General features: G+C 37.8%; 1 protein-coding gene across 6 annotated transcripts in view; it reads left to right on the top strand.

Annotated features, from left to right (window-relative positions):
* CNTNAP5 (contactin associated protein 5) overlaps positions 1-25,809 on the top strand; it is a 264,296-nt gene that overhangs the window by 10,786 nt on the left and 227,701 nt on the right. The window contains exon 1 of one of the 6 annotated variants that reach the window (XM_046943625.1): positions 18,130-18,238. The exons of the other annotated variants lie outside the window; for them this stretch is intronic. Coding sequence (XP_046799581.1) covers positions 18,184-18,238 — 55 coding nt within the window. The 5' untranslated portion in view covers positions 18,130-18,183. Of the gene's footprint in view, positions 1-18,129; positions 18,239-25,809 lie in introns of those variants that run through there. 6 annotated transcript variants of the gene reach the window in all.

Below are 25,809 nucleotides of genomic sequence, written 5' to 3'. Positions count from 1 at the left end.
TTCAAGATAGGAATGGGTTTTCTGTGCTTGGAAGTGTGAAACATGGGGTCTTCATCCTCATGGTAGAATTTTCTCATGCTGGTGATGATAGACGTGGAGTCTGCACTAGAGACTACCTACAAATACATCTGCAGCTGCCTCTGCATATTCATACATTACTGCTCAGTGTCGTCTTTGATGAGAGTTAGTGGGAACAGACGGACTGTTGGTTTGCAGGGACTAGTGCACTAACTCACAAACCTCAGGGAATGAAAATGTTTTTTGGTACAGCTCTTAACAAAGAGGCAGTAAGCTCAATAATGTAGTAATGAAAGCAGCAATGTTTAGCTCTTCTTAGACACCTACAAGCTCTGTAGTTGTAGTCTTAAAGCCCAATGCAACAATAACTTTTTTTTTTTTTACTTTCTGGTAGTTTTGTTAGAGTGATAAAAATTGTTTCTTGTAATATTCTTATATATACTGGCAAAAAAAAAAAATCTTATCCTTTTACTTAGTGTAAGTATTATGGATAAACAGAATATAACACATAGACTCACTTCGTTCTCTGAAATGACCAGGAAGATCAAAGCAAAGACAAACAGTCATCAGTTATGCAAATGAACAAGGCTTAGAGCAAAGCTGCTTCTGTTAAGTTAGTAATTTGATGGGTTGTTTTTTTGATTAAGCTTCCCTGGAGGGAAGGAAAGATTTAATTAAAAAGAGATTCAAGAGGAATTCAGAATAGTAAGTCATGTCTGTTTCATTGTTGCCAGAGTCTTGGAAAGATGGTGGCTGCTGACGGAGCTGCTGAGGTGCCAGGAGGAAGGAGGGGGAAATAGGCCCACCTCCTTCATAAGTTTGGACCTCCCTATCTGCACAACCTACTCTTTTCAGTCTTCTCTGCTCTTCCCCCAATTTATACTTCATTTCTTTAATGGCTAGAACAATTTCAGTGATACTAACTCGCACTGGTATTTTACAGGCCAGTAAAGTCTTTTTTTCAAATGGATATCAGCTAGCAATGGCAGAAGAGGTTGTCGATCAGTTTTGATGAAAGAAACAAGAAAGCAAGTGAGCACTCTAGTGGTTCTAAGGATCTTTGGGGGAAATTGTCTTCATTTTCCAAGTTGCATTAGGTTTCTGTTCCTGGTGCTCTGTTTATTTAATATTTAATTATCTGCCTTCTGCCTTTCTAGCTTCAAAAAACTAATGGCTACAGAATCTCATTAGGACTCTTGAAGTTAAGTTTCACATTATAAATGTGTTTCAGTTGAGCCCAGTGAATTTAATTCTTAGTGTATCACTTACAAATGTGATAGGGCATTTATGCAGTGGTAAACAGGATGAACTGAAAAGTTCTCTATATGCTCACTGAAACCAAATGTTCCAGTAAACAGTATCAGAACCTAGAACGGTTCAACTGGAAGAAAAAGTTTTTATTAATAATTCCTACTAGTCTCCAAACATTAAAATTTACATACAGCTGATGATAAGAAATTCTCCCTCTTTCCCTTCTTTTAGAATAATTCAACTTTTTTTTATAATTTCCATCATCTAAATATTTGTTTATTCATCTTGAATTGAAATAATAATTTTGAAGCCTGTCAATGGGATACCAAATCCTCAAAATATACTGTTCCAGATTTCTGCTGACTGCTCAATTCAAGTGTATAGCTATACCCAGATTCTTTTTACAGATTTCTGTGCATGAAATTATCAGTGCAAGAGGTAACTTACCAGTGAAGTTGTATGTGTGTATAACTTCAGTTCTTTATATGGAGCGGGATAACATTTTAGATATTGCTTTTACAGAAACCCATTTCTTTGCAATTATTAAAAAAAAAAAGTGATGGTAGAATCAGTTTTCCAATTAAATAATTCATTTCCATTTTGATATATATTTTTTATTGCCTTCATTGTATTCTTTTCTTTTGGGGAAGGAGTAATTTTCTCATCCTGAGTAGCTTCAATATTCTGTTTAATAAGACATTTACAATTTTTTTTTAAGATGAATCATCAGGTTTTTGACTCTTGCATGCAATTCTTTCAGAGTATTTCTCTAATTGTGGCTTTCTAATATTTCTCATTTAATGATGTCTGGTAAGCCCTTGATGCTTTGCAATACCAAGTAAAAGACACTGTGATTAGCTAAGAGAATCTGCTTTGATTAAAGTGTCCCTTTTCCACCATGCAACTCATACGCAGGAAATTTTCTGTGGTGTGAGGAGTGGATTGTTTGTATTGATTTGATTATGATTTTATTGATTTGATTGTGCCCCGTATTAAGAATACCAAAGAAACTGTCTAGGAAGGGACAGGGTGTTGCTGTTTATTTCATCTTGCATCATAGCTTCATAGTTCCATTATACCTGCTGAGCCATCTTCTCAGGAGCTTGCTGCTTTTTTTTCTGGTGTGAAGAAAGATCAGATCCAGAGGAACCTTTATGTAGGATGTGGGCTGTGATTCATCTCTGCCTTCCCTGGTACCATTTACTGCATTCTTTTCTGTTTGTCTCAGTCCTACTCTTGCTTGTTCTGTTCAATCCTCTCACTGAATGACTAATCTCAAAGTATCTCAAAGCCAAAGAAACCAAATGGTGAACTACTTTTTCTGCCATCATCTCTATAATTCTTATCACTTTTAGGTGCAGTAACACTGTCCTTTGTGTCCTTCAGGCTTACCACCACAGGTTCCCTGTAATTCAGCCTGAGTCTTGTTACTTCTGTCCTCGAAAGTAAATATAGTTGTCAGCCCTTCTATATTGTGCTGAGGGAGACAATCCTGCTCCCCTACTATCGGGTAAGATTAGTAGATAAGATGTGAAGTGATGGCTTATGATGAAGTCTACATGAAGAAGAAAGAGGTGAATCTGAGAGTCTTCTGATATAATAATGTAAAGTACCATCAACGTTCTTGATTTAAAGGAAGCTGCCTTCCAAACAGTCACAGCCCCTATTAAAGAAGGAAATACATGTAAATGTATCTGAAAATGCAGATCAGGTTTGCTTATCTTCAGGCTAAATGAGCAGCTCATAGAGAGGCATCAGAATCTACTTTGTTTATTTGCTTCAGTCTAGCACCCACCTACTGCACCTATTGCTTATCTGGCTCTGGGAAGCCCCTTCTTCCAAGACACAAGGTTCAGAATCTTGTAAAAATAGGTAATGCCCATTTCCTTTGAATACATTTTTATTTGCTTATGGGTTGTGTGTGTATGTAGATAAGTATCTACACCTTTATATATAAAGTACGAGTTTATATATAAATATGTACCAACAAACATATATATCATTATACATATTTTACGTGACAGCTTTCAGGTTCTTATGTTCCAAAAAGAAAAAAAAGTCTCTTCTGCTTCTTTTGAAGCACAGCCTGGGCCTTTCTGTGAGGTGTCACGTGTAGCATCTCATCTGAAAAAAAAAAAATTCAAACTCTGGGTTTTAAATTCATGGAATTAGAATGCTTTAAAAGATCTTACAGTTAAATCTAAGACATAAATAAGCTCCCTGCAGGCTATTCCTGTTTGTGACAAAAATATGGTTGTTTTATGTGGTAACAAGAATTTTAAATCCTGCATCTAGTATGCTGGCTGGACAGCAACATGATTAAGAAGAGGAGATTTCTTGTGTGGGCTTGAACAAATTACCAACCTGCTCTGTGCCCCAGTTCCTGCTGGAGCTTCCTACGTGCTTTTCAGAAGCACAGAGAGTGGCTTGGCAGTGCTTTAATCACCTTTTCTCCCTAAAAAATGCTGACTTAGTCAGGCCATGCAAGATTTGTCAGGGAATGTTTTAACTTAACGCACAAGTTATTTGCATTATTGAACTAGTATTTTCCTGCTTCCTATTCTGACTATTTGAATTAAAATCTTATTATGCAAATTATTTTTATTATTACAGTTTATGTTCTGTTTGAGAGTAGAGTGGGAAGAGAAGAGGCTGATAACATATTCAAGATTAAATTTTTACAAGAGAGGATGATCTTACTTTTTGGATCTCCTTAGAAGTATCTCCTTTTATAAGATAGGTTTTATTTTTTTGCTTTGGTTTGTTTTAAAGGAAAATTTGGTGCAACATAAAATATATAGCAAAATAAACATTGGCAGAATTCTGGCTTATATATTAATGCAGCATGACTATAAGTATGCAATTGTCTATAATATAATTAAGGTTTATTGTTAAGGAAAATTAACAGATAGAAATATTTTAAGTCTCATGTTCCAAAATTCACATAAATTTTACTGTCTGCCTGATGGGAAAGTAGTTGCTATACTGGAATACTGAAAATACAATATGAAACCAGCAGACTAGCCTGAATATTCATAAGGAGATACATGCCTACGCCAACACATTGACACATTGTGCCTCAAAGATCAAGCAAGAGCCTCAAACCAATACTTCAGAGGCACTGTGCCAGTACTTCCATGTACTATACCTGCATACATATTGGTTGTAAATATCCTACAGCTTACTTTGCTTGTTCTTGTTGGCAAACACAGGGCTTAAGTGAAATGATCCACAACTACCCTGGGGTCTCTCTCATGCTTGCTTTCCTGACTTTATACAGTATCTTATTTTTCATCCCTAATCTCATTACCTTGCATTCTCTACAGGGAGCTGCACAAGACTCCTATCTGCCAATAAGACAAATCCACTTGTATTATTTTGATTTTGATTGTAGTGTTTCCTCCATTGGTGTGTGTGCATGTGTGTCATCAAGACAAATACTGGCAGGATGAACTGGGGAATACTTCTCAGTTGGTATCAGTGAAGTTACTGCCATAAATCTTTCCTTTCCCAGCTCTTCTTTGAAACATGCCTTTTTGGAGTATTTCTAATAGGATTTTGCCTCTTCTCATTTCCAGTCCTGTACCATTTGCCTTGGCAGACTGACCGTGCCAGGGATGACTCAAAGTGAGATATTTGGCCAGTAATGTCTCCTCTTTTTTGCATTTCTGGCAAGGAGAAAACAGCATGGTGGCAGGATTTCCAAAACTCTTTTTCTGATAAGTAATCTGGTCAAACAGGAATCACATCACATCTCAATTGTTTGCATTCTGAGTTATGGAAGGTAACTGGTATGAAATAAGGGGTATTTTTCTCCATGTACTGTTTAGCTCTGTGTTCAGTATTTAAGTACGAATACAAGATTTTGATATCTTTTGAGAACCAGGAAAAAGAGAGATCAGCTAATGTGAGCATGAAGTGTGTGGAGCTGTATGTCTAGGAGATGTTTTTCTGGAGATAGGCCAGGTTTCAGAATCTGTGGCAGGAAATAAACTTGTCCACCGTGTGAACAGCAGTATTCATCCCATTAAGAAAAAAAAAAAGCTTTTGTCTAAATCTTATTTGAAAACGAGATGTAAATTGTGATGACTCCTTGCTGAGAACTATCTCAAGCAGAGGTAAATGAAGATGTGAAAGAGAGGGAGATGGTTTTAAATCCCCTTTATCCTTTCATAGGGACACAGGCTTTGAAAGCCATTAACAGGGCAAATGTATGCAGCAAAATACTTATTTCTGAAATGCACAGAATTCCACTGGAGAGATGGACTAAGCACACCTCAGAGTATTTTTATATGCAAAGGTTTGGTAGTTGGAATGAAAAGTTTTCTTACTGATAAATGAGTTTAATTGTTAATAAATTTAGGCTTTTCATTTAGCTCTATTTTTAGTTCAGAGAGCCAAAGTCTTCGGCTTCCTCTTTTCCTTATTTTTTTCTTTACTTCCCTTCACTTTTTCATTTCTTATCTTTGTAATTTTCTCAGAGCTGTAGTAGTTTAAAAAGAGAATAAGTCTCTCCATTTGGAGAGAGGGAAACAGAGAATTAGGAAGGAATGACTTGATCTTTGTTTTCCACTTCAAAACCAGTTTCCATTTCTTAATATAAAAATGAAAATTTGAATTCAAATGGAAATATACCAAACAAGAATTTGGGAAAGGAGGCATTTTTTTTCCTTCTCCTTGTCTATTCTTTAAGATTTATTTTATTGTTTCTGAAATGCATATCATAATAGTATTCTCTGCCAGGTAGCCTACTAACAGCCATGGACTTGAACATTTTTATCAGACAGTGGATTCAGTCTTGTATCAGCAAAGTGACTGGAGATTTATGAGCATCATTTAGCATGCTGGCTTGATCAAGTGATGCTATAGATTTGTTTCTACTTGGCATTATCCTTCATGCCTTGCAATTTGTGCTATTCATGCAAATCACTCCCAACAATGGTATTCAAAGCCAAATTTAAACATACCACTAAACTATGGGAACAGAGAACATAAGCTACAATGAAATCCAAGTACTGGATCATGTGATCACCTTCAGCTTAGAAATACCTAATGAATGGTAAATGCTGTTCAGTTCAGCTAAATGTTGAATAATGAGCTCAGAAACAATGATGAAAGAAAGCTGACCTGATGAGGGGGTGGTGGCACAGTAAGTGAGGAATAAATGAAAGGGAGTTATAAGAGACATGTCTCCTACAACTTTAGAGCAATGATTGAGGTTTGCTGCAAAGCAATAGCTTAGGAAAAAGAAATATGCAGCCAGAGGAAAGCAAACCACAGGATACAAGATGTTTACTTGTGTTTCTGCAGTGGTGAACTGAAAAAACTTCCGGTTGTAGACTGAAAAAATACCTTACATGTGCAGCATAGGTTACTTACATATTTTACCTCACAAGTTTATTTAAATGAACAGGGAGAAGGGGAGCTGTCAGTCAGCTTAATGAACAGATATAACATCTTCCTTGGGAGGGAGAAGAGAATCATCATTAACTGGGGGCTGAGTGGGTAGCTCATAACCCTCCAATTAGTATTGCCTGCATGCATCATTTGGCATGGAAGGCAGTGGGTCACCACACAGTCCTCCCAACCCAAGTTGGGTACAACTCCACTTATCCCCTTTTTCCAAATAAGTGCTTTGGGCACTACTTGAGTGTTCCCTTTTTTGGTGCCTGGCTCTGTCCCACTAGGGATTTTCTTTTTCTTTTTCTTTTTTTTTTTTTGCCATCCGGAGCCTGTTAATCTCTTCCTAGCACTGAAAATCAGGCATCCATCCATGTGTAAAAGCTTCTGGATCCAAAAGTTGAAGTACAGCTCTCCTTTCCAGCATACAAGAAGCCTCCAACATGATAGAGATTGGTCTCTCACTTATCATATACCAGGCTGGGTGAAAATGGGTAGTGAGCTGTCAATGGGGAAAAAAATGAACTATTTTGGGTAATGTTCATACTGAGATGGTTTAATTAATGCACCTGCTGCCATCTCATTTTTACGGCCTGTGTACTCTACAGTACTCTGTTCTCTGAATATGGATTGTATTTTCCTCCTTATTTCCTCCCTTCTCTTCCTTTTTCCATGCACTGGGGAAAAAAAAACAAAACTTTTGAGGCAATGGAACATTTCAGTGTCTTCATTTGGGATGAGGTGCAGTACTCAGTTGTTCAAAATACTTTGTTGTTCAAATGGGGGGTGTTTTTTTTCTGAGATTATTTCCTATGCACTATTTAATTAAAATTAATATTTCTGTGAAAGGCTGCAATTACAAAACAGCATTTTGCAATGGAAACATTTTCCATGGGTAAATCAATTTTTGCTTACTCTTGGATATTTTCAGTACAGCTTTCTTCAATGAAACATTTTTGGTTAGACTGAGTCTTTTTAATTGTCACAAAAGTCTGATGTGCAAATACAACTCTGCTCTGCTGAACACTGCATAGTGGAGATCAACTCAGCAGATGGAAAACAGGCACATCAACACTTGACATTCTTTTTTTTTTTTTTCCTGGTGTCTGCAGAGAGGACCTGCTTGCAGGATCAGACCAAGTATGCTGATGCTCAGAGATTCAATCTCAAGGATACAGCAGTGCAGGAGAAAGAAAGTTGGGAATTAGGGGCAACCTGAGTTGAGGAAGCAGTCTAAATTGCAGTGGAAATGGTAGTAGGGAGAGTAGAGGCAAATAAAGGATCATATCTGGGGAGAAAAGAATAAAAACAGCACAACATATTTAATCTTTCCTGCAGTTCTCCCTGTCCTCACCTCTGATCCTGTGATATGTCTCTATGAGAGATTTCTTCATTTAAAAACCTATTTGCTGTGCTGTGCAATTAAAGTTCCTTTAGCGCTCACTTTCTCTGTGAATCATGGGCATCTCTGTTGAGGCTGTCAGAGGCTTCAGGGTACCTTAAGTGAAGCAGCAAGCTCTTGGCAAGGGTTAAACAGACACCAACAGAGTAGCACTCAGTTGTCAACCCCAATGTGCTCTGTGAGCAATTCCTTAGAAGCCTTAAATTGGAAGGAAACAGCTCTATATTACTGGATCATTCCTTTCTTCCAGTGCAATCTCTTGCTTGTCTTGTAAGTGTGTGAACTGCAAGCAAGAAGACTGTCCAGCTAAAATATAATTTGCTCTGCATGGTGCTGAATGAATAATTTATTGAGCTAACTGTTTGAGTACAGCATATCTAAGCACTTGATCAGCTACCCTTGACTTTTTGTGTGGGTGACAGAGAAAGCCAGATGAACTTTAAACCATCACAAAAGCTGATGAAATAACCTAAAAGTAGCAAAATTATTAGACCATCTTCCTCTAAATAGTCTCTCGTGTGAGCCAGGATGCAGAGAAAATTACTACATTCAATCAATCTTCCAGTAACTTCATTTCAAGCCTTATATATATACACATGCGTGTGTGTATATGTGTGTGTATACATATATATATATACATATATATATAATTTTGGCTTTGTTAAATATAACACTGTTTTTTGGGTGTGGAATTGCAGGTACTTATTCAATAAATTTAAAGAAAATGTTGTGAAGAAACTTCTGACATTCTGATGTGTTATATTTATCAGTGCAGGAATAGTGTTTGTGTCAGTGATGCTGTGTGTTCTAAAATGCATGGCGCATAAAAATTATTGATCCTTTCAAGAAGCCCAAATGATTTTTACCTTAGCCTCAGGCTCTATTAGCAATGTGGAAAATTGAAAAGGGCTCTCAAGAAAAAACTAGCGTGAGATTGAAACTGCAACCAAAGACCTGTCAAGTAGAGAGATACTTATGAATTATAATGAGCATGATCTAAAGATGACATTATCTTTTAGGAGCCTGGTTAAATCTTTCCTCCTGTTGTATGACTCACAAAGTCCCTTATAACAAACAAACCCAACCAATTTAAGAAATGCATTTAGAGGTGATGTACAACAAATACAGAAGGGCTTATGGTATAATGGGCAGCAGGAATAGGGCTGGAAGGGTGCTAAAGATAAGCCCCAAATTATAAGGCTGGCACAGGGATCCAAGCAGGTTTCAGCAGAAGTTCTCTCTTACAGCTGCAGAAATACATACGTGTTGCAGGACTTTTCACTTCCCCATTTACTGATATCCATGTAGACATTTAACTTCGATTCATATTTTTGATGGAAGGAGGAATTAAGTGTTCTAGATGTTGCCTGGCCTTGACTGTGTATTGAAGTTGCATGTGGTCTGAGGTGAAAGGAAACCTGTTCTTTTCTGAAGCTTTCTCAAATACCTTCCACAGGGTGACACATTAACAGCTATGGTGGCACTCACTAGTAACAACATGAGGAAAAAAAATATAATTCCTGTGAAATATATGACTGGATCTGTGGGCCACATTTGGTCCACTGGCCACTACCTTCATGAACTGACGATAAGCACCTCTCAACAGCATTTCATGTTGAGGAAATCTAATTTGTAAAACTTTGTATGGCTTTTTTTTTGCATATTCAACTCATAAATATAACTTCTGATTTCAACCCTCTTTTCCCCCCTCCAAAAAAAAAAAAAAAAAGAAAAGAAACACACAAACTTTTGCAGAAGGTTTAGAAAGCACATTTTCACTTACCTTAAGGAATGCGCTCAAACTGACTAAACAAGTAGACTTCTTACAGAAGTGCTCCTATGTTGGCAGAGTGGAGGACAAATTCAGTGAACTTCAGGTTCCATACTTTTTTTCTTTTTGGATCAGAAGAAAGATTCTATCCAACTTCCACTACATACTTTGGTCCCATTAATACTGCTTTCTTGGATGTCTTCCAGGTTATATCTGTTTAGGTTTGTTGCCAAAGGAAACTGTTTGGTTTTACTGTTGTCAGCACTGTGGAGACCGTGTGAATGTAGAAAGACACATCGGATTTTTCTCTGCTTCCATGCATTTGAGAATATATACATCAGATAATTGCTGGCAATGAATTATGTAACACAGGAGATGCTTGGCCCTTTCTTGTTTCTATTTCAAAATCAGTATGTGAGCAATCAGTTAGAAAAATCTTAACTTGCAAGGTATCATGCAACCCACTGAAGGAAAATAAATGCAGAAAAAAGAGCATCTCAAGTGCTAGCCCAGTCTTTTAGCAGAAAGAGTTTAATACCTCCTGGAGATACTTCCTCACACCATACAAATAAACACTTTCAGGGGTAATGCATGAACTCATGATGCATCCATGTTTAGACAGCTGTAAACTAAATTAATTGTAAAACAATTGATAAAAGCTTGCCTAGAGCGATGATATTACTAAATAAACTGTGATCTATTAGGCATACTGAAAATTAGTTTTATTTTCCACTGTTACGTACCTCAGTCAAAATCTCCTGTGGTGACTGGTTATAGCTGAGATTTCTCCATTGACTTTGCTTTTACACGGCAAAGGGATGGGGTCTAGCCACGTGTGTTTGCCTGGAGGTGAAGCTGGGGAGTGATTTAACTGTCTTGTCTGGCTACTTGGTGCTTATCTGCCAGATGGGGATGGTGGTTATGCCAGGAAGGAACCAAGCTGTCTGCAGGGCTGCTGTCAGCTGCTGGGCCCTTGAGGGTACCAAACTTCATGTCTGTCTCCATATTTATGTACGTAGAGGCAAGTAATGGTGCTCCCTGTGTACACACTTCTACATTTTATTATGAAAATAAATATTTGGGTATGAATTTTAGAATCAGAGTCCCAGTAGGCATAATGAATATACATTGCTTCCTTTTCTGCTTTGTTCAGAGGTCTTCAAGAAAAGACCTTGTGTTTGCATCTGTATAGTTAGATGTTATGCTAACAGTACCCACTCTGATGAGTTACAATACTGAAGAAATGTGGTTGAGAACTGCTGTTTATCTTTGTCAATACTTAGGCAGATACCTTGCTTAAGGAACATTTCTAGATGGCTAAGATCATATAAATTCAACTTTTTTTCTTTTAATTGTTATAATTATTTCAAAGTTAAATGCAAGCTTCCCACAGACTTGCTAAGAACATATGTGAGATAAAACCTTTAATTTTGTGAAGCTTAGAAAGTGTTCTGTAATACTGCCTGTGCTGAGCAAAGTGCTTTGCCCCACACATTACTTTTCATCCCCTGGTGAGGAGTAAGTTCAGTTGCTGTAAAATACAGTCTCTTTTTCAGAGGGCAACGGGAAACCAATCTTATATTCAGAAAGCTCAGTAAAGAATCTTTTTTAGACATTAACGTCTACGTTAGGATGTAATCTCAAGCTTCGGGGAAAAATGAGGTCTTCTTGCCAGGTTGCATCTTATCACTTGGGAAGCCTTTATCAGGGTAAATGGATAGTGTTGTAATTACATCTCCAAAACCTTTTCCCCGACAGAAAATTATTTTTCACTGATTAAAACGTCGTTCTCCTGATACCAGCTTGGTGCTTGGAACTAATTTTGAACAGCTGCCAATAGTTGTATCATTTCATCTTTCATTTTCCGGCCACTTTAAATCATGTTCATTTGTTAAGACTTTTTCAATTCCTGATATGCTGTCTAAAAACAATGAAATTCTAAATCTTGGATGGATTTCATCTATTAGTCATATGGATGATTTTGTCATGATCGGTAAAGTGTAGCTTGACAGCAGTGTTGAAGGCTACCTCGTTGCAATTTGAATTGTGTTGGAGCAGCTTTATCAAGGCTGTGCATGGAGACTTTGACCTTGCATGGATGTCAAAGCCTCATGGGTGAGGGTCTTTGCACAAGTCTATTGTAATCTTCCTCTGAATTCCTGCATGTTTCATCCTGCCGTCGCATCATTTCTGTGTCAGAACTGAACTTCTGAAGATGGGCCTTGTCCTTGTCTATAGAGACCAACACAGAGGGATAGAAATGCAAATGAAGAGCTAGGGCCACAGGGGTCTGGCCTAGGTGATGGCTGTCATGCTGCTTGCTGATCATTTCCTTGTGGAAAAGTTAGTGCGTCACAAACATCAGTGTCAGCTGTTCCCCTAGGGACACCACTGACAGCTCATCTTCTCTGCCAAGGTGAAGCTTTCTTTCTAGCCAAAGAAATTATTTCAAGATAAAAGCTTTCTTTTAAGCAGCTTTGCCTGTAATAGGTGCTGAACGTACATATACTGAGGAATGTTTGGAGTAGTGTAAAGGGATTTCACCTGCCAGAATACATGCTTTTACTTTTTTCAGATACATTCCCAATGTCTTTACTTCTGCTCAAAGAGGAGCAGGCTGATGATGTGCAGTTTTTCCCAAGCCCACCTGGTAGATCAGCAGGCATGTTCTACTCTTTTTCCATGTAGTCCTAGAACTTAAAAGTATTTACTCATTAGTTATGATGAATTATTTGTGGCTATTTTGTACTCTGCTACTATGGCGTGTTCAAATAGTTAGGAAACGACTGTTAATAATCTACAGGGATTGTTAATGATCTTCTAGTTTGAGAAATTTTGTATAATGCTGGAATAGATGTTGCTGTGAGCTATGCAGAGGAATTCCCCAGCCAAGGCTAGCTGGATTTTATCATTCCCTTTAATGTCCAAATACTGTTGTTCCTCCTCATAATAGTGACAAAACATAGTTTATGCTTTTTCATATTTTGCAATTGGAAAGTTTTATGCGAGTCATAACTGCAACCTCATGCGACTGCTATTTGCAATCACTTAAAGTTACTTCAGTGTTCAATAATGTTCTGTGGATCGGGTAACATATCACTGGATGGGGGTAAAACATGCAGAAGAGGAAAGAAGGCTGACAAAATCCATATTCTTTCAGACAGTTCTGGAGGATTAAGATAACTGAAGGAAAATTTGGAAAAAAAAAGTTGTGTCTCTTTTTTTTAAAGAAAAACTTCTGGACATCGTTTAAGTATACGTTACCTTCATATCTAATTAGTGATGTTTTTGCTGTTACTGTGTGCAATGTTTTCTATAGACCTGAGAGTTTTACAAATTGCTTTTTAAGTACAGCTGTTGTTAGATTCAGTTCTGCAGATAAGAATACAGAGAAAGAGAATATTAGAGAAAAGTTGGACTATTGTTACAATTTAAAATAAGTTTTAGGTCAGAGTTTGTGCTTTCGGTGGGAGATCAAGGCATGGTGTGGGCTCTGAATTCTGTGAAAGTCAGCCAGCAAAGTGCATGGAGAGGAAACACTGTGTAAGTAAGATTTCAGAGGTTACACAGTAAGAGAGATTCCTACTTCAAGGTTACTTCAGTACCTGATTTTTCAAGTGGCTTGCTTTAAATGTCAAGAAAACAAAACTTTTTTGTTCTGCTCCTGATGTCCCCGTTGCATAGTTTGTCAAACATTAAATCACACGTATAAATATAAATCACATGTAAAATACTGCAGATTTCCACTAAGAATTAAGGGTTCTGACTCAACTTGAACTCCATATGTGAGCAGGAGTTTTTTCCTAAATATAAAAAACAGTATGTTCCTAGCCCTGCTCTTAGTCTTTGCTTTTTGGCTATATGAGGAAGTCTGTCTTTAAAAATAAATAACTAAAATGACGTGAAGATACTGTGTAGTTTTAGGTTAATGAGATTTAAAATCTTTGCTTTAGTAATCTTAAAATAGGGAGGGGAAAAAAGAACACTAGAGGATACAGATGATAACAGATGCCATGCTTTGATGTAGCTGCTCTTGAGACTCTTTTCTCCCCGATTTCTCAATATCCTGCATTTCAAAAAGTAATGGGATGAAGGAGGGAAAATTTTCATGTTGAATTTTTGCTAATTTGTAAAGGCCAAAGCCTAACTAATGTACATTTCTCACTACAATGCCTCAGCAAGTTCATGGGGTTGTTCATTCGAAAGGCTCATTAGGGACCTAATCCATCTCTCATGCTGCTGTTGTAATGAAAGTAAGAATTACAAGGACAATGAGATTTTCTTCATTTAGGGAAAAGAGGTGCAGTGCTATTAAAGCTCTCACCATCCTAATTAAGTTGTGGAAAAAATATGAGTAGAATCTTCATGGCATTTACATTAATTGCACTTATGCTGTGGCTAGTAATGATAGTTTCATTAATGCAGCAGTAGTTTTGGAACAATATACAGAAAGTTTCTGTTAGATGAAATGCTATTGCATCTACTGCATTCTCTGTATCTATTTATTAGCTGGTTAGCCATAGAAAGAATTCTGTAATGATAGCACATAGACAGAGGTTGACTTTAGGCAAGTTTACTGGTGTTTTTAAACAGTGCAGAATGTGAGTTGAATTTTTTCCTTTTTGTTTTTGTTTTTAGGGGTCGGGACGGGGGGAGAGGGAGTGAAATTCCCAAACAAACAATGAGAAGTACAGGAGTCTTCAGCACAATGAAGCTCATGGTTACAGCTTAGAATCTTCTAAAATTGATAGCAGCAAATTTCACAAAAATTTAGAAGTCCTGCTTAGAGGTGTCAGGTTTTGCTTCATTGTCCGCATTCATGGGCTTTGTATGTCTGGTAGTAAAGGCTTTTCAAGAATACATTTGGGTTCCTTTGGACAAATGGCACTGATTTATAACAGGAGCTTTAAAATGTTGAATACATATTTCATACATTACACGTGGGTGTGAGCTGCCTCGTCATGGAGGTGGGAAGCATACTTAGTCTTTATTGCCCATTTGACATATTCATATTACCACACAGATACTAACTAATAATTTCCATAGCTCTAAGGTAAATTAATAAATGTTGTTAATCCCTTTTTTATACAGGAGGAAATGGATGAATTGCCTTGACCCTTTCAGAAAAGGAGGGGTAGAGCCATGGGGAGAATCTCAGTTATTACTCACACATAACCTCGTACCATTTCATTTCATCCTTACTATCTAATGCACTGAGTAGACATTCACAATGTAAACAGCTGTGCCTACTGACTATGCCAGCACCTTTACTTTAATATTTTTATGCCCTTGGGCACTATCTTTTTGACAGCTTCACTTCAGTGATTTCACCTGCCTGGCCTCACTGAGCTGCTCCAAGCAGGACCAGTTGATGTGGCCTCAAGCAGACCTCAAAGGAAGAGCAAGGGCTTCTTTGCCTATTATGGGAGAGGTAACATCATGATGGCAAATGGCATTTGTCCCCACAACTTGTCACCATCTAGAGCCAGTGAGGCCTAGGAGAAGTTGCTTGCTCACAGCATTAAGGATTTAACTCTGTACGTAAAACGCATAGCTCTGGAGAACTTTATTTTCAGTGAAACTAGTGGAAATTTTTTGATATATCATAGAATCATAGAATGGCCTGGGTTGAAAAGAACGTCTAGTTTCAACCCCCCTGCTATGTGCAGGGTAACCAATATATGGAGGATTGTTTCCTAGACACATGCACTATAAATACATAAGGGTTATTAAAAAAAAAAAAAGGAAGTTAACCCTAATTAACACACTGGCTAGATGTCATGGAATCATTTATCTCTGAGAAGTAATGTGTGTGCTCTGAAGCACAACCCTGCTTCCTCTGCACATGGGATTCCTATCCAACAAGTGCTTTGTATGTGCTTTGTTGTATCCAAGCAGTAAACATGACCCTAATTTGGTTTGACTTCAGTTTACTGTTGAGGAACTTGCACATTCAAATGTTGGCTGATAATGTAATTCTCTTTTAATGAGTTCTTAAAAACTTCCCATCACCTGTGATAAACATACCTATTAACAGATACTGTTACAACACTCAGTCTACTAAGTGTAAAGAGTGTCAATGCACTCAGCATCTGTTTTCATTTCTCTTCCTAGTTTTGTAGTGACAACTTCCCTGTTTGCTTCAGTAGTATCTTGCTTGGTTTCATCTGTATTAATGTGAGCTAGCAATACTAGAAGGAACAGATAGTAAGTTTTTAAGACAGATTCATGACTGTAAAGATGAGTTTTGGGAAGACAGATTTAATTCTGCTCTACTTATGTCCATCTTAAGTTGAGAGCCAGTTCTTTAAGTTAGAAAGCTTTGATCAAATTTACTAAGTTTAACCTGAAAATTTTGCAAATGAGATGATATTCATTTTGAAGACAGTAAAAGGCAGCCACATCTGACACCATTAAAAAAAAATCTGGAGTAGTTTTCAAGATAGACTACATATATAGCAATTTCATTGAGAAAAACACTCTGTAAACACTAATGTACTACTTATTCAGAAAACAGTGATATTATCTATTATGCTAGCCCCTAAAGAAGTCCCTCCTTGAATTGGTTATATGTTTACTGATATGGAGGGCTTTTGAGAGCCCTTCCCATCTTCTACTAATAATCTTGTGGGTTTTACTTTTATAGTACCAGAAAAGATAAGGAGAGAGATCAAACTGTGCCAAATATTTCTTCTCTTTTTTTTCAGGTCTTTATATGTATAATTACTTCTCCTCCATCATTTTGATGTTATAGAGTGTGTGTTGGATGCAGCTTATGCTATGTCTGGAACTAACAAAATTGTTCACTGAAGGAAATCTATGCAAGATGACCTAAATCCCTTATCTTGTGCTGCTCTAACTGTAAATAGACAAGTGCATTTTAGGGCTTTTGGATTTTTGGATTTAGTTGCGTTAGGATTTCTGCTCTAGACATGGAACTGCAAGCTCCCTTCAACAGAGCACAGAAGTATTTGCTTTCTGCTACTTTTCTTTCCCTTATTTTTTTCTTAGCTTCTTCTTGGTACTCCTACTGCTCATATAGTGAAGTAAGTTTATCAAAAGGGAAAAAGTAGATCTTACCGTTACTGTCAATAAGTTAATAAAACAGAAAATGGAGAAGATATCTAAATACATATATATTTCTTATATAATATGTAATGATCTCAGAACATTATCTATTAGATTTTTCTGTTTTTGAGACTTCAAAACTCTTGGTTAGCCACAAATTCCTGCTGTCTAATTTAGGTTCAGATAATGCAAGAGGGGCTTTGGGATGTCTGAGACACTGATGGTTTGAGCAGTCCAAAAGAGATTCTCTTTCCAAGCCATCCTCAGTTTTGACCTGTATTTCCTCATATGCTGGAATCTCATAATTAATACGTCCTATACATAATTTCAGTTTCAAAGGTAAGGCATATTTTGATGAAATTTTCAGTCCTCAAATCCAGGGTTCTTCCTCTATAGCCTTGCATGGAATGAGGAAATACAATACTTCTTGCTTTCCTTAGGAGTTTGTATGTTATTGTGATGGGCCATGCACCCGTAGCAGAGATAAAGGCTGAGAACAAGTACCTCTAGTTGGAGAGACTCCTTTCTTCCCTAATCTCATTTCCTCTTCCCCAAATGCAGTTATTCAAGCTGCATGGAAGGGATTAAATTTATCCTTTTGATATTTTCATGTCCTACAGCAACATAATTAAGATGGTATTGCTATATTCATGGTTTAGTGGAAAATCCACCATGATCTTGAACAGTATGTTATGTGTGGGTAGACTTCGTTCAGGGAATTTAAATTGGATCCATTTCACATAACTGCATATGGCAAATAATTCAATGCAAAAATAAACATCTCGTCCACGTAAATACCATTCATTTCAATTGACTTTTATTTTCACGTTTCTTTAGAGCAATTACTGTCTGTCAAGTCGTTATATATATATTTCCTGCTGCCTTTGAAAAAAGAAAAAAAAAACACCAGTGTATTTCTTAACTTTATTTTCCATTAGGCTTTTAGTAGGGAAGAATCTCTCTAGGTTGTATATATAGATAAGGAGTAGTAATTAAAAGAATATGCAGATTATAATTCCGGTTTATCAATAAATTTAGATTAATTAGTGCAGAGCTCATTTGAAAAAGCAGAAAGCTTTGAAGTTTGCTGGGGAGTTGTTGAGCAGCATGCTTAGCACAGGTGGCCCCTCGCACCTGGTGCAGCCTGCAGGGCCCTAAACGGTTTCACCTGGTGGCCCTAGGGTGGGCCTCATGTGGGGGCTCTGGAAAGCGCACTTTTGGAGTCGAGCTGTTGAGTTGCAGCCACGAGGTGTGGGCTGAGAAAGGAATAAGAATGTGGAATAATCTGCTAACGTTGAGTTTTTGGCAGAAGCTTGCGTCTGTGCAAGGTTAGTGTTGCTGATTTTTTCCTTCAGAGTGGGGCTAAATGGGGGGGGAAAATGGTGGTGTTCTGAAGAAAAAAATGCCATGTGGTAGCAGCTGCAGGCTGGGCAGTGGTTTTATGTCTCATGGTGCAGTCTTGAGACACTCTGTGGTGTCTTGGAAATGCCCTGTTTTGCATTCTACATAGAGGTCCCACAGCCTTTAAGTCTGCTAGCTCTGAGTGGCACAAGTGGCACACATTTTGTTTGTGGACAGTTATGAGGTGGGGCCTGAGGTGCCAGTGGAAACCTTCAGAGAAGATGGCTATTTGATCAGGTTCTTTAAAGAAAATTAGCTCTGAACTGTTTAAATCTGACTTTTTCTGTGTGTGTGTGTGGAGGCGTTTTATCAGCTGTGTGGAACTTGTGCAGCTGCTGCTCTGTGTTGGTTTCTGAATAATAATATAAAGTAATAGTGTGGGTCCGGGAAAGATTTGCCAGTGAAATAAAGCTCCTGTAACTGCGGTGTTTTACTGAGCACATCCCGTAGGAATGCTTAGAACTGTAACTTTTAATAAGATCTCTGTGAAAGCCAATCAGGACAGACAGTAGCTAAAGATCTTCTGGTATTCAGAAAGCGGTGGGGAAAGCTGTTAACTTCGATGTTCTTGTCTCCGTCGTCAAATAGGTTTTCAGCTCTAATTTGCGAAAGAATAAAAGGTCAAAAGAGTTCTGGAGTTTCAAAAGCCTTTTTCATGAGAGAGAAAGGAAAGCTAATGCTTCTGTGGAGCACAGAGCAAAACAGCTTTTGAAATTAACTAACTTGGATCCTGTGGCCCCATTAAACAATAGGAAGGGTGCGAGACTATCTTAAGGGCAGTAAAAGCAGGGCTGACCAAAAGCGTGTTCTGGGAGCTGCAGGTGGGAGGAAGCCTGAATGCAGCACAGCTGAGAGCAGTCAACGGCAGCTAGGTCTGTCGTTGTAGTAAGCGCCTTGTCCAGCTGAGGATTTCAGGGTGGGCTGTGAGTACCTGCATGAATTGCAGAATAATGCAAAATTGCCAAGTGATCTGCGGGTTCAAACTGAATGTACTTCTGTATGTAGATACTGGTAGTGAATTTGAGATGGCTACGAAGCAATGAGTTTGCAAGCTGTGACCAAAGCGTTGTTACAGAATCCTGTGTTTAAGGTTAACAAGAGGCAATTTCCCACTTTCTGCTGTGAGGTTTGTAAATTTATATTCCACCAAATACAAGAAAATCCTATTTCTTCCTGACAGCATACCGTGAGCTTGGAATCTTGGCTTCACTGCAGTTTTGTCTGCTGCAGAAGTTCTGTGTTCCTCTTATGAAATGTTTAAATAATAAAGTGTGCTTTTAATATTTAAATTGCTCAAGCTGTCTTCCTTAATTACTTGGGGGCTTAGGGGCATTTGAACATTTGCAACAAGTTGGACAAACAGCAGGTATTTCTTTGCCTGCATGTCTACTTTTCCTTTTGGAATTTTTTTTATGAATTTTTCAGAGACTGCAGTGCAAATATCACAGCCCAAAGAGGCTTCAAATGTATAGTGCTGCAAACAAAAACAGCAGGAGCATGGACTTGTGGAGTTTATGCCACTGAATAAGACTGGTGTCAAAAATAATGAGGCAAACTAAAAAGATTCTCTGTATGTTCCCCCAAGAAAAAGGGGAAATGATGCCTATTATTAGCAAAAGGGACTGGGAGTGAAAAGGAACTGAATTATGGAAGCTTCAGCTGTAATAAAAGTTAGTAAGGCAATAAGCGAGCTGCATCAGTAGAGGGAGAGAAGTAACACAATTTTTGCAGTATTTATTAGTAAAAGGGAAGTCTCAAAGTTTAAAAGATAAATGACTTCAGTTTGGAAAGGAAGGACTAAATGTGTTTGTTGCACTACAGACTCATTGAACAATGAATGAAGAACTGATATCCGTGAAGTTATTTGCATTTTTTCCTTTTCTCTCATTTCTTTCACAATGTAACTTTTTTTTCCCCTTATGTCAGAGTAATGATGGATTTATGTTGTTGCTGCCCTTTAAGCCTAAACTGAATGGTTTTTAGAGTGATTTTTGCTAGCTCATTTGCCAGTTGAAAGTAGTCATGTTGTGGTAGAAACCAGAGGTGTTTTTCTGTTTTTAAAGCCATTAAATTGGATAACTGGAAAATAACTGGTAGCTAATAATAATCTTTCACTCCCTTTATTTTTCACCTGAGCCATTGCTATGCTAGCTGTAGCTCCTTTAGCTTCAGTAAGATTATTCATTTCTTAGTGTTTTTTATTGGTACCTCAAGGGAAGATGTTTTTGAAGCACTCTGTGTGTTGTTTGAAGGAGGAGATACTTGTAGAGCTTTCAAGAGAAATACCATCATCAAATGTTGTTCTTATGGGTGTCTGTAATTTAGTTCCCAAAGCATGCAGACAAGCTAATTGATGGATAGTTGTATGATGTGGAGAAATTTGAAGGATTTATTTCGTTCCTCTGTAGTGGGAGGACAAGGAAATACCAGGAAGTGTTCAGAATGAGACAGTCTTATGTTGTGTGTTGAGTCCAACACAACTGCTTACTTCAGTATTTATCATTTCTTGAATCTGCCTTCTTTACACATTTCGAAGCCTTTTTAATACTTACATATCAATAAACACCACCAATTGCTGTGTTTACCTCTTGTCCCTAGAAGAGTGAAGTGCTTGTTCTTGTCAGAAAGTCCATTTATTTACCCAGCGTTATTCAGACTGTACTGGGCAAGGAAACCACCAGTTACATTCCCATAGTAGAAGAAGAAAAGCATGTGATGCATCACTTTCTTCATGCAGCAGTGGAGGGTGTTTGTTTTTCCCCCTCTTCAGGTGTGGTCATGGTGTAACTTGCATTTCTTTCTTCCAGTTTGGATTGTAACACCAAGCTAGATCCTTAACAGAGTGAATTGTTGAGTGTTTTCTATTGGTATTTCGCGTATTCCGTTTTCTTGGTTCTTGAATTCTGCTGATGAGACAAGTTACATAGAATGGAATAGCTGAGTTGTAAGGGACCTACAAAGATTATCAAGTCCAGAGGTGTTCTACAGTAATGACTTGCTCCGTTCGCAGCTTACTGAGAACATCCTCTTCTGGGAAGGCTTAAGGAGGAACGCCAAAAACTCTACAGCGGAAATAATCAGGAGCTTCTTTGTCTGAGATGGGAAGGATCAAAACCTGTCTTGCTAATAGAGAACTATCAACTTGTACAGTGAAAGGAAATCCAAAGAGGAAAATCACTTGTGAAATTCTCAAAGCACAATGCACTATAATTTTAAATGGCTGTATTTAGTGTCTTGACTCTGTAGTGTAAGGTGCTCTGGAAATAATGACTATGCAACACAGGGCTGTGAAAAAGATACCAAGTGAATTTTATTGTGTGTAGTTTTTTTTTTTTAAGCAGGAATGGAACTAGCTGACTCTCAATAGATTTTTGTTTCTTAAATTACACTTAGTGTGTCTTTATTCTAACGTATCTGAACATGTATCATTCTTCTTGTAACGTTGATATGCTGTGATGAGGCATGGTTATCACTGTACTTCTGTATTATGCTGTTCTCTTTTAGCAGGACTATGCCTTGAGAGCAAATGCTAAAATTTAATATGCTTTAAAAGTATCTTCTATCTCCCTCTACTGAGGAGGAGACATATTCCCTTATAGCGTGTTTAACTATCCTTGGGATTTCTCAGAAGCTATTTTAAGTGCTTTTTCACTGTCTAAGCAATTTTTACTTAAAAAATAAGTGCTGTTTAAACTAGTTTATTTTTTTTTAGCCCAATTGGCTTACAGTCTCTCCAGTTAAGACTTCATTTACATTTCTTTCTAAATCTAGGGGAAGAAGAGGTTCTCTTTTTGTTTACTTTTTTATAAATAGAACTGCGTTATTGCTATTAGCACTGAACTATCAATGAAGCGGAAAAGTTTGGTTTCCTTATGTCAGTAACTTCTGCTAGTATGATGGAGATAGGCTGTATATATTGCAAGACTCTTAGTTTTATAAAAAGTACTTTCTCTTGGCTGCATAGCTGCCCTGAGAAAACTTCAGTGAAACTTGAAAGAATCCATTGTTCCATTTCTGCTTAAATCTTAGGTGCTGTTGTGTGCATGCCTTAACTAAAATTAAGCATCTCTTTTATTTATTTTCCTTGTTTTATTGGGGAACTGCCTGTTTATCTTCTTCACCTTGAGTACTGGGTGATGTCTCTGCAGTCTCTCTCCTAAAGCCTGGTGTTCATTGAGGCAAATGGGGTTCTTTCAGTCTGGAGCTTCAAAGCTGGGAGGATAAAACCAAGATGGCCACTCTTTTACTCACTCACTACTGTCCTGTCCTTGTCAGGAGGGATTCAGGTGCTCCAGAAGCTGGAAGCAAAGTGGGTGAAGGACAGATGTAGGGTATTGGTGTTGCTGGTTACTTGTGGTAGAGTTCAGTGTGTGTGAAGTAGCGAGGGTAAATACTGCGTGTGGGGTAAGCCACAAGATGTTCTCTTGAATTCTGCTTTTTTTTACTTATAAGCATTGACTAGTAAGCATATATTCCCTGGAATATGCAGTAGTTATTCTGATATGTAACATGCTTATGTTTTTATTCCCACTGACTGTGTCAGTAGTGGTTGTGCTTTAATTCAGTTGCTCAATATCTGCAGAAGAAGTCAAGTATGTTTCCAAGGAGCTCAGCTTTTTTTCTTCTGTAGTAAGCAGCTGCTGATGCAAATAATAAACATTCATGCAGCTTCATCTTTTAATTCCTGACAGCTGTAGGCACCCACATTGTGCATTGTTCATTCCTAGTATGTTTAACTATATTATAGCCTCTTCATTTAATCCTAATTCATTCAAAACAGCCATTAAATTCATTCAGAGTTGTGCTTGAGTGCAGTACAGTCTGCCTGGGAAGCTGAGGAGGGTCTACGTGGTGCATCAGCTCAATGTCTATCTTGATGTCTCTGAACATCAGGAAATGCACTGAGTGGGAGTAGGATTTATGAATGGAAGAAAGCTTCCTTGCACCACGCCCACCATTCACAGCCAACCTGGTTTGGAGGTAAATGTTAGGAGCTTTTGGTGGGAAGACTGCAAGCTGGGTTGAGGCTCTTCCAGCAGCTTTGCAGCTCTGTGACGGGTCAGCTGGTAGCGTGCTGTCTCCAGTGTAATTGAACAAATCTCTTAGGTTTTATTTTTATCTGTCAGCAGCATGAAAGAAATAGGGAGTAAGAAGCTGCACACCCCTGTGGTCAGTTTAAGATCTCTTAGAATAGCAGGAGGGAAGCTTCTTTTATTATTATTATATATATATATATATATATATATATTTTGGAGGTGAAAGAATACATAGCATGTATTTTGTTAGTAATGATTGGAAGCTGCTTCTTCTATTGGAAACTGATAGTTAAGGTATCTTCGCTTTCCAAGTCAGAGCTTTCAATGCAAAATCTTGGGGTTTTTAAAATTAAACCCAAAATTCAAACCAATACAGCAAAATTAAGGCTTTGAGATGTAAAGGCATTTTTTTTTTCTACAGCATAATTATCTTGTATTCAGAAATTGCTCATGCGAATGAATTTCTCATTTTCATTCTCTGTTGTTCTCTTTGTCTGGAGCTTTAAGGTGAAGAAAAGCCCCTTACAGCTTCAGATTCTTTCTAAAGACAAAGCTTTAGGTAAGCACGTGGAAATGATTTTGGGTGGCATATCTGAATTCTGTCTCGGAAAGCTGTGTGTTTCTGAGGGACTGGGGAAGGAAGGACAGAACCTGAAAAACCTCTCTTGAATTTCACCAGTGTTGGACTGCAACAAATTTTTTTCCTTTTCCCCCTACCACCCTGTCATTTAGGTGTGTTAGAACTCTAGAATTATAAAGACCTAAGGCAGCATTTATCATGCTAAAAAAAAATAAAAATTCCATATTTTTGCCTGCTAGATAAACCTGGAAGGGAATATCAGTCGTTCTTCTTAGGAGTTTGTGAAGGCAATACTTTTTTTGTTCTTTTTAATGATATTTTTGTCTTTTTAATATGAAAAAAGATATGCTCTATCACTCTAACAGAAGCTTCCAGCATGATGAGAGGTTTTGTGTTACGTTAGCCCTTTCCTTCTCACCTAATGGCAGCGGGGAGAGAATGATTTTGAGAATGCGACTGCCTATCCTTCCTATGCTGAAACAGACTGTAGTTTACCTCTGGATGCCAGTGAGGGGTGTGCAAATGTGTATGGTTTTAGTATCCAGTTTTCTTTATTTTTCTAGAATCATGGCAGCTTTGGTCTGTACCTCAGGACAGAGTCTTGTACTTTCCTCTTTCAAAGTCTCCTGAATCTATAGGAGGAATCCCTAAAGTGATCATTCTGCTTTGGTCTCTTCACTCATGTTGTGTTTCAGTGAGAACAATACCTTCAGTGGCCACTGCTTGGAAGCAGCATTTAATTGTGTCTCGTGTTTAGACTTCACACTGAAAATCTCTGTGCTTTGCAGGTTTGGTGGGGGATGGTGTTAGCTGTGGAGGCTGTAACTGTACCTGGATTTATCTTCCATGTGAAATGATTGCCTTTCTTTATCATTTTGAACTATCGCCTATTAAATGATTGCGATGAATTGAATTTAGATTTGTGCGGTAATGTAGAATAACAATAACTTTCCTGGAACTCTTCATTCGTAGTGAAAAGTGAACTTTATTTAGCTGTAGCTCTTCCTAAAGGCTTTTCAATATAAGCCCATATGGGATGGTTGATTTATGTGCTCATAAGTTAAAATAGAAATGGCGAAAAAGCTCTGTGACTTTAAATGTCCTCATTGTGGGAGCACAAAAGATCCAGAAATGTGTAGGACTCGGGCCCTTATGACTTCATACCAGTGTTCAGAAAAAGTAATTGCCACCATAAACAGGTGTATGAGGCAGTGCTGTAGTTAGCTGCTAATTTATCTGTGGGGCACAAAAACAAGCCAGTCCTACAGTTAGCATCTGTTGAGCTGTACACAGGGCATGGATTGCATTACACATGCTATTGTTCAGTTTAAAATTAACATGCCACAATCCTCATTAAAACATCATATGTGATGTTTAATTGTGGTTATTATACTGCTCTCATTAAGGCAAATTTTATTACTGCATTACGTTTAATAATGCAATGCGCTGTAATAGTTGCATGTACTTCAATTAGAAATAAGATTGTGCCTGCAGGACAACTTAACATTTTTGTTTCACTCTTGAACAAGTTAAATTTCATATGTGGAACACTTGTATGTTTTGGGGTTTGGTTTTGTTTTTTTATAACTGGATTTTCTGAGTTTTGTTTTGCTTGTTCAGGTGTCTTTGCCACCTCACACACAGTCTTTGCAAAGATTTTGCTTTGAACGTCTGGATGAAGGTGGAAATAACGTCAGCAGGACAAGCTCCGTGAGGGGAAAAATTAGTCATGCTCTGACTACCTTTTATCTATTTTTTCTAAGTATACAGGAAAATTCATTTTCACTGCAGCCAATCTCCGCTTCTACCGGCTTTAAATTTACCATAGCTCCCGAAATTTAAATGTTGTAGGTCACATTCTTATCTTAGTGGAGCCCTGGGC

The sequence above is a fragment of the Gallus gallus genome, chromosome 7 (genome assembly GCF_016699485.2).
Source record: "Gallus gallus isolate bGalGal1 chromosome 7, bGalGal1.mat.broiler.GRCg7b, whole genome shotgun sequence".
Taxonomy (NCBI): Eukaryota; Metazoa; Chordata; class Aves; order Galliformes; family Phasianidae; genus Gallus; species Gallus gallus.
The sequence above is the reverse complement of the archived record's forward strand: the minus strand, read 5'-3'. Positions and strand labels throughout refer to the sequence as shown.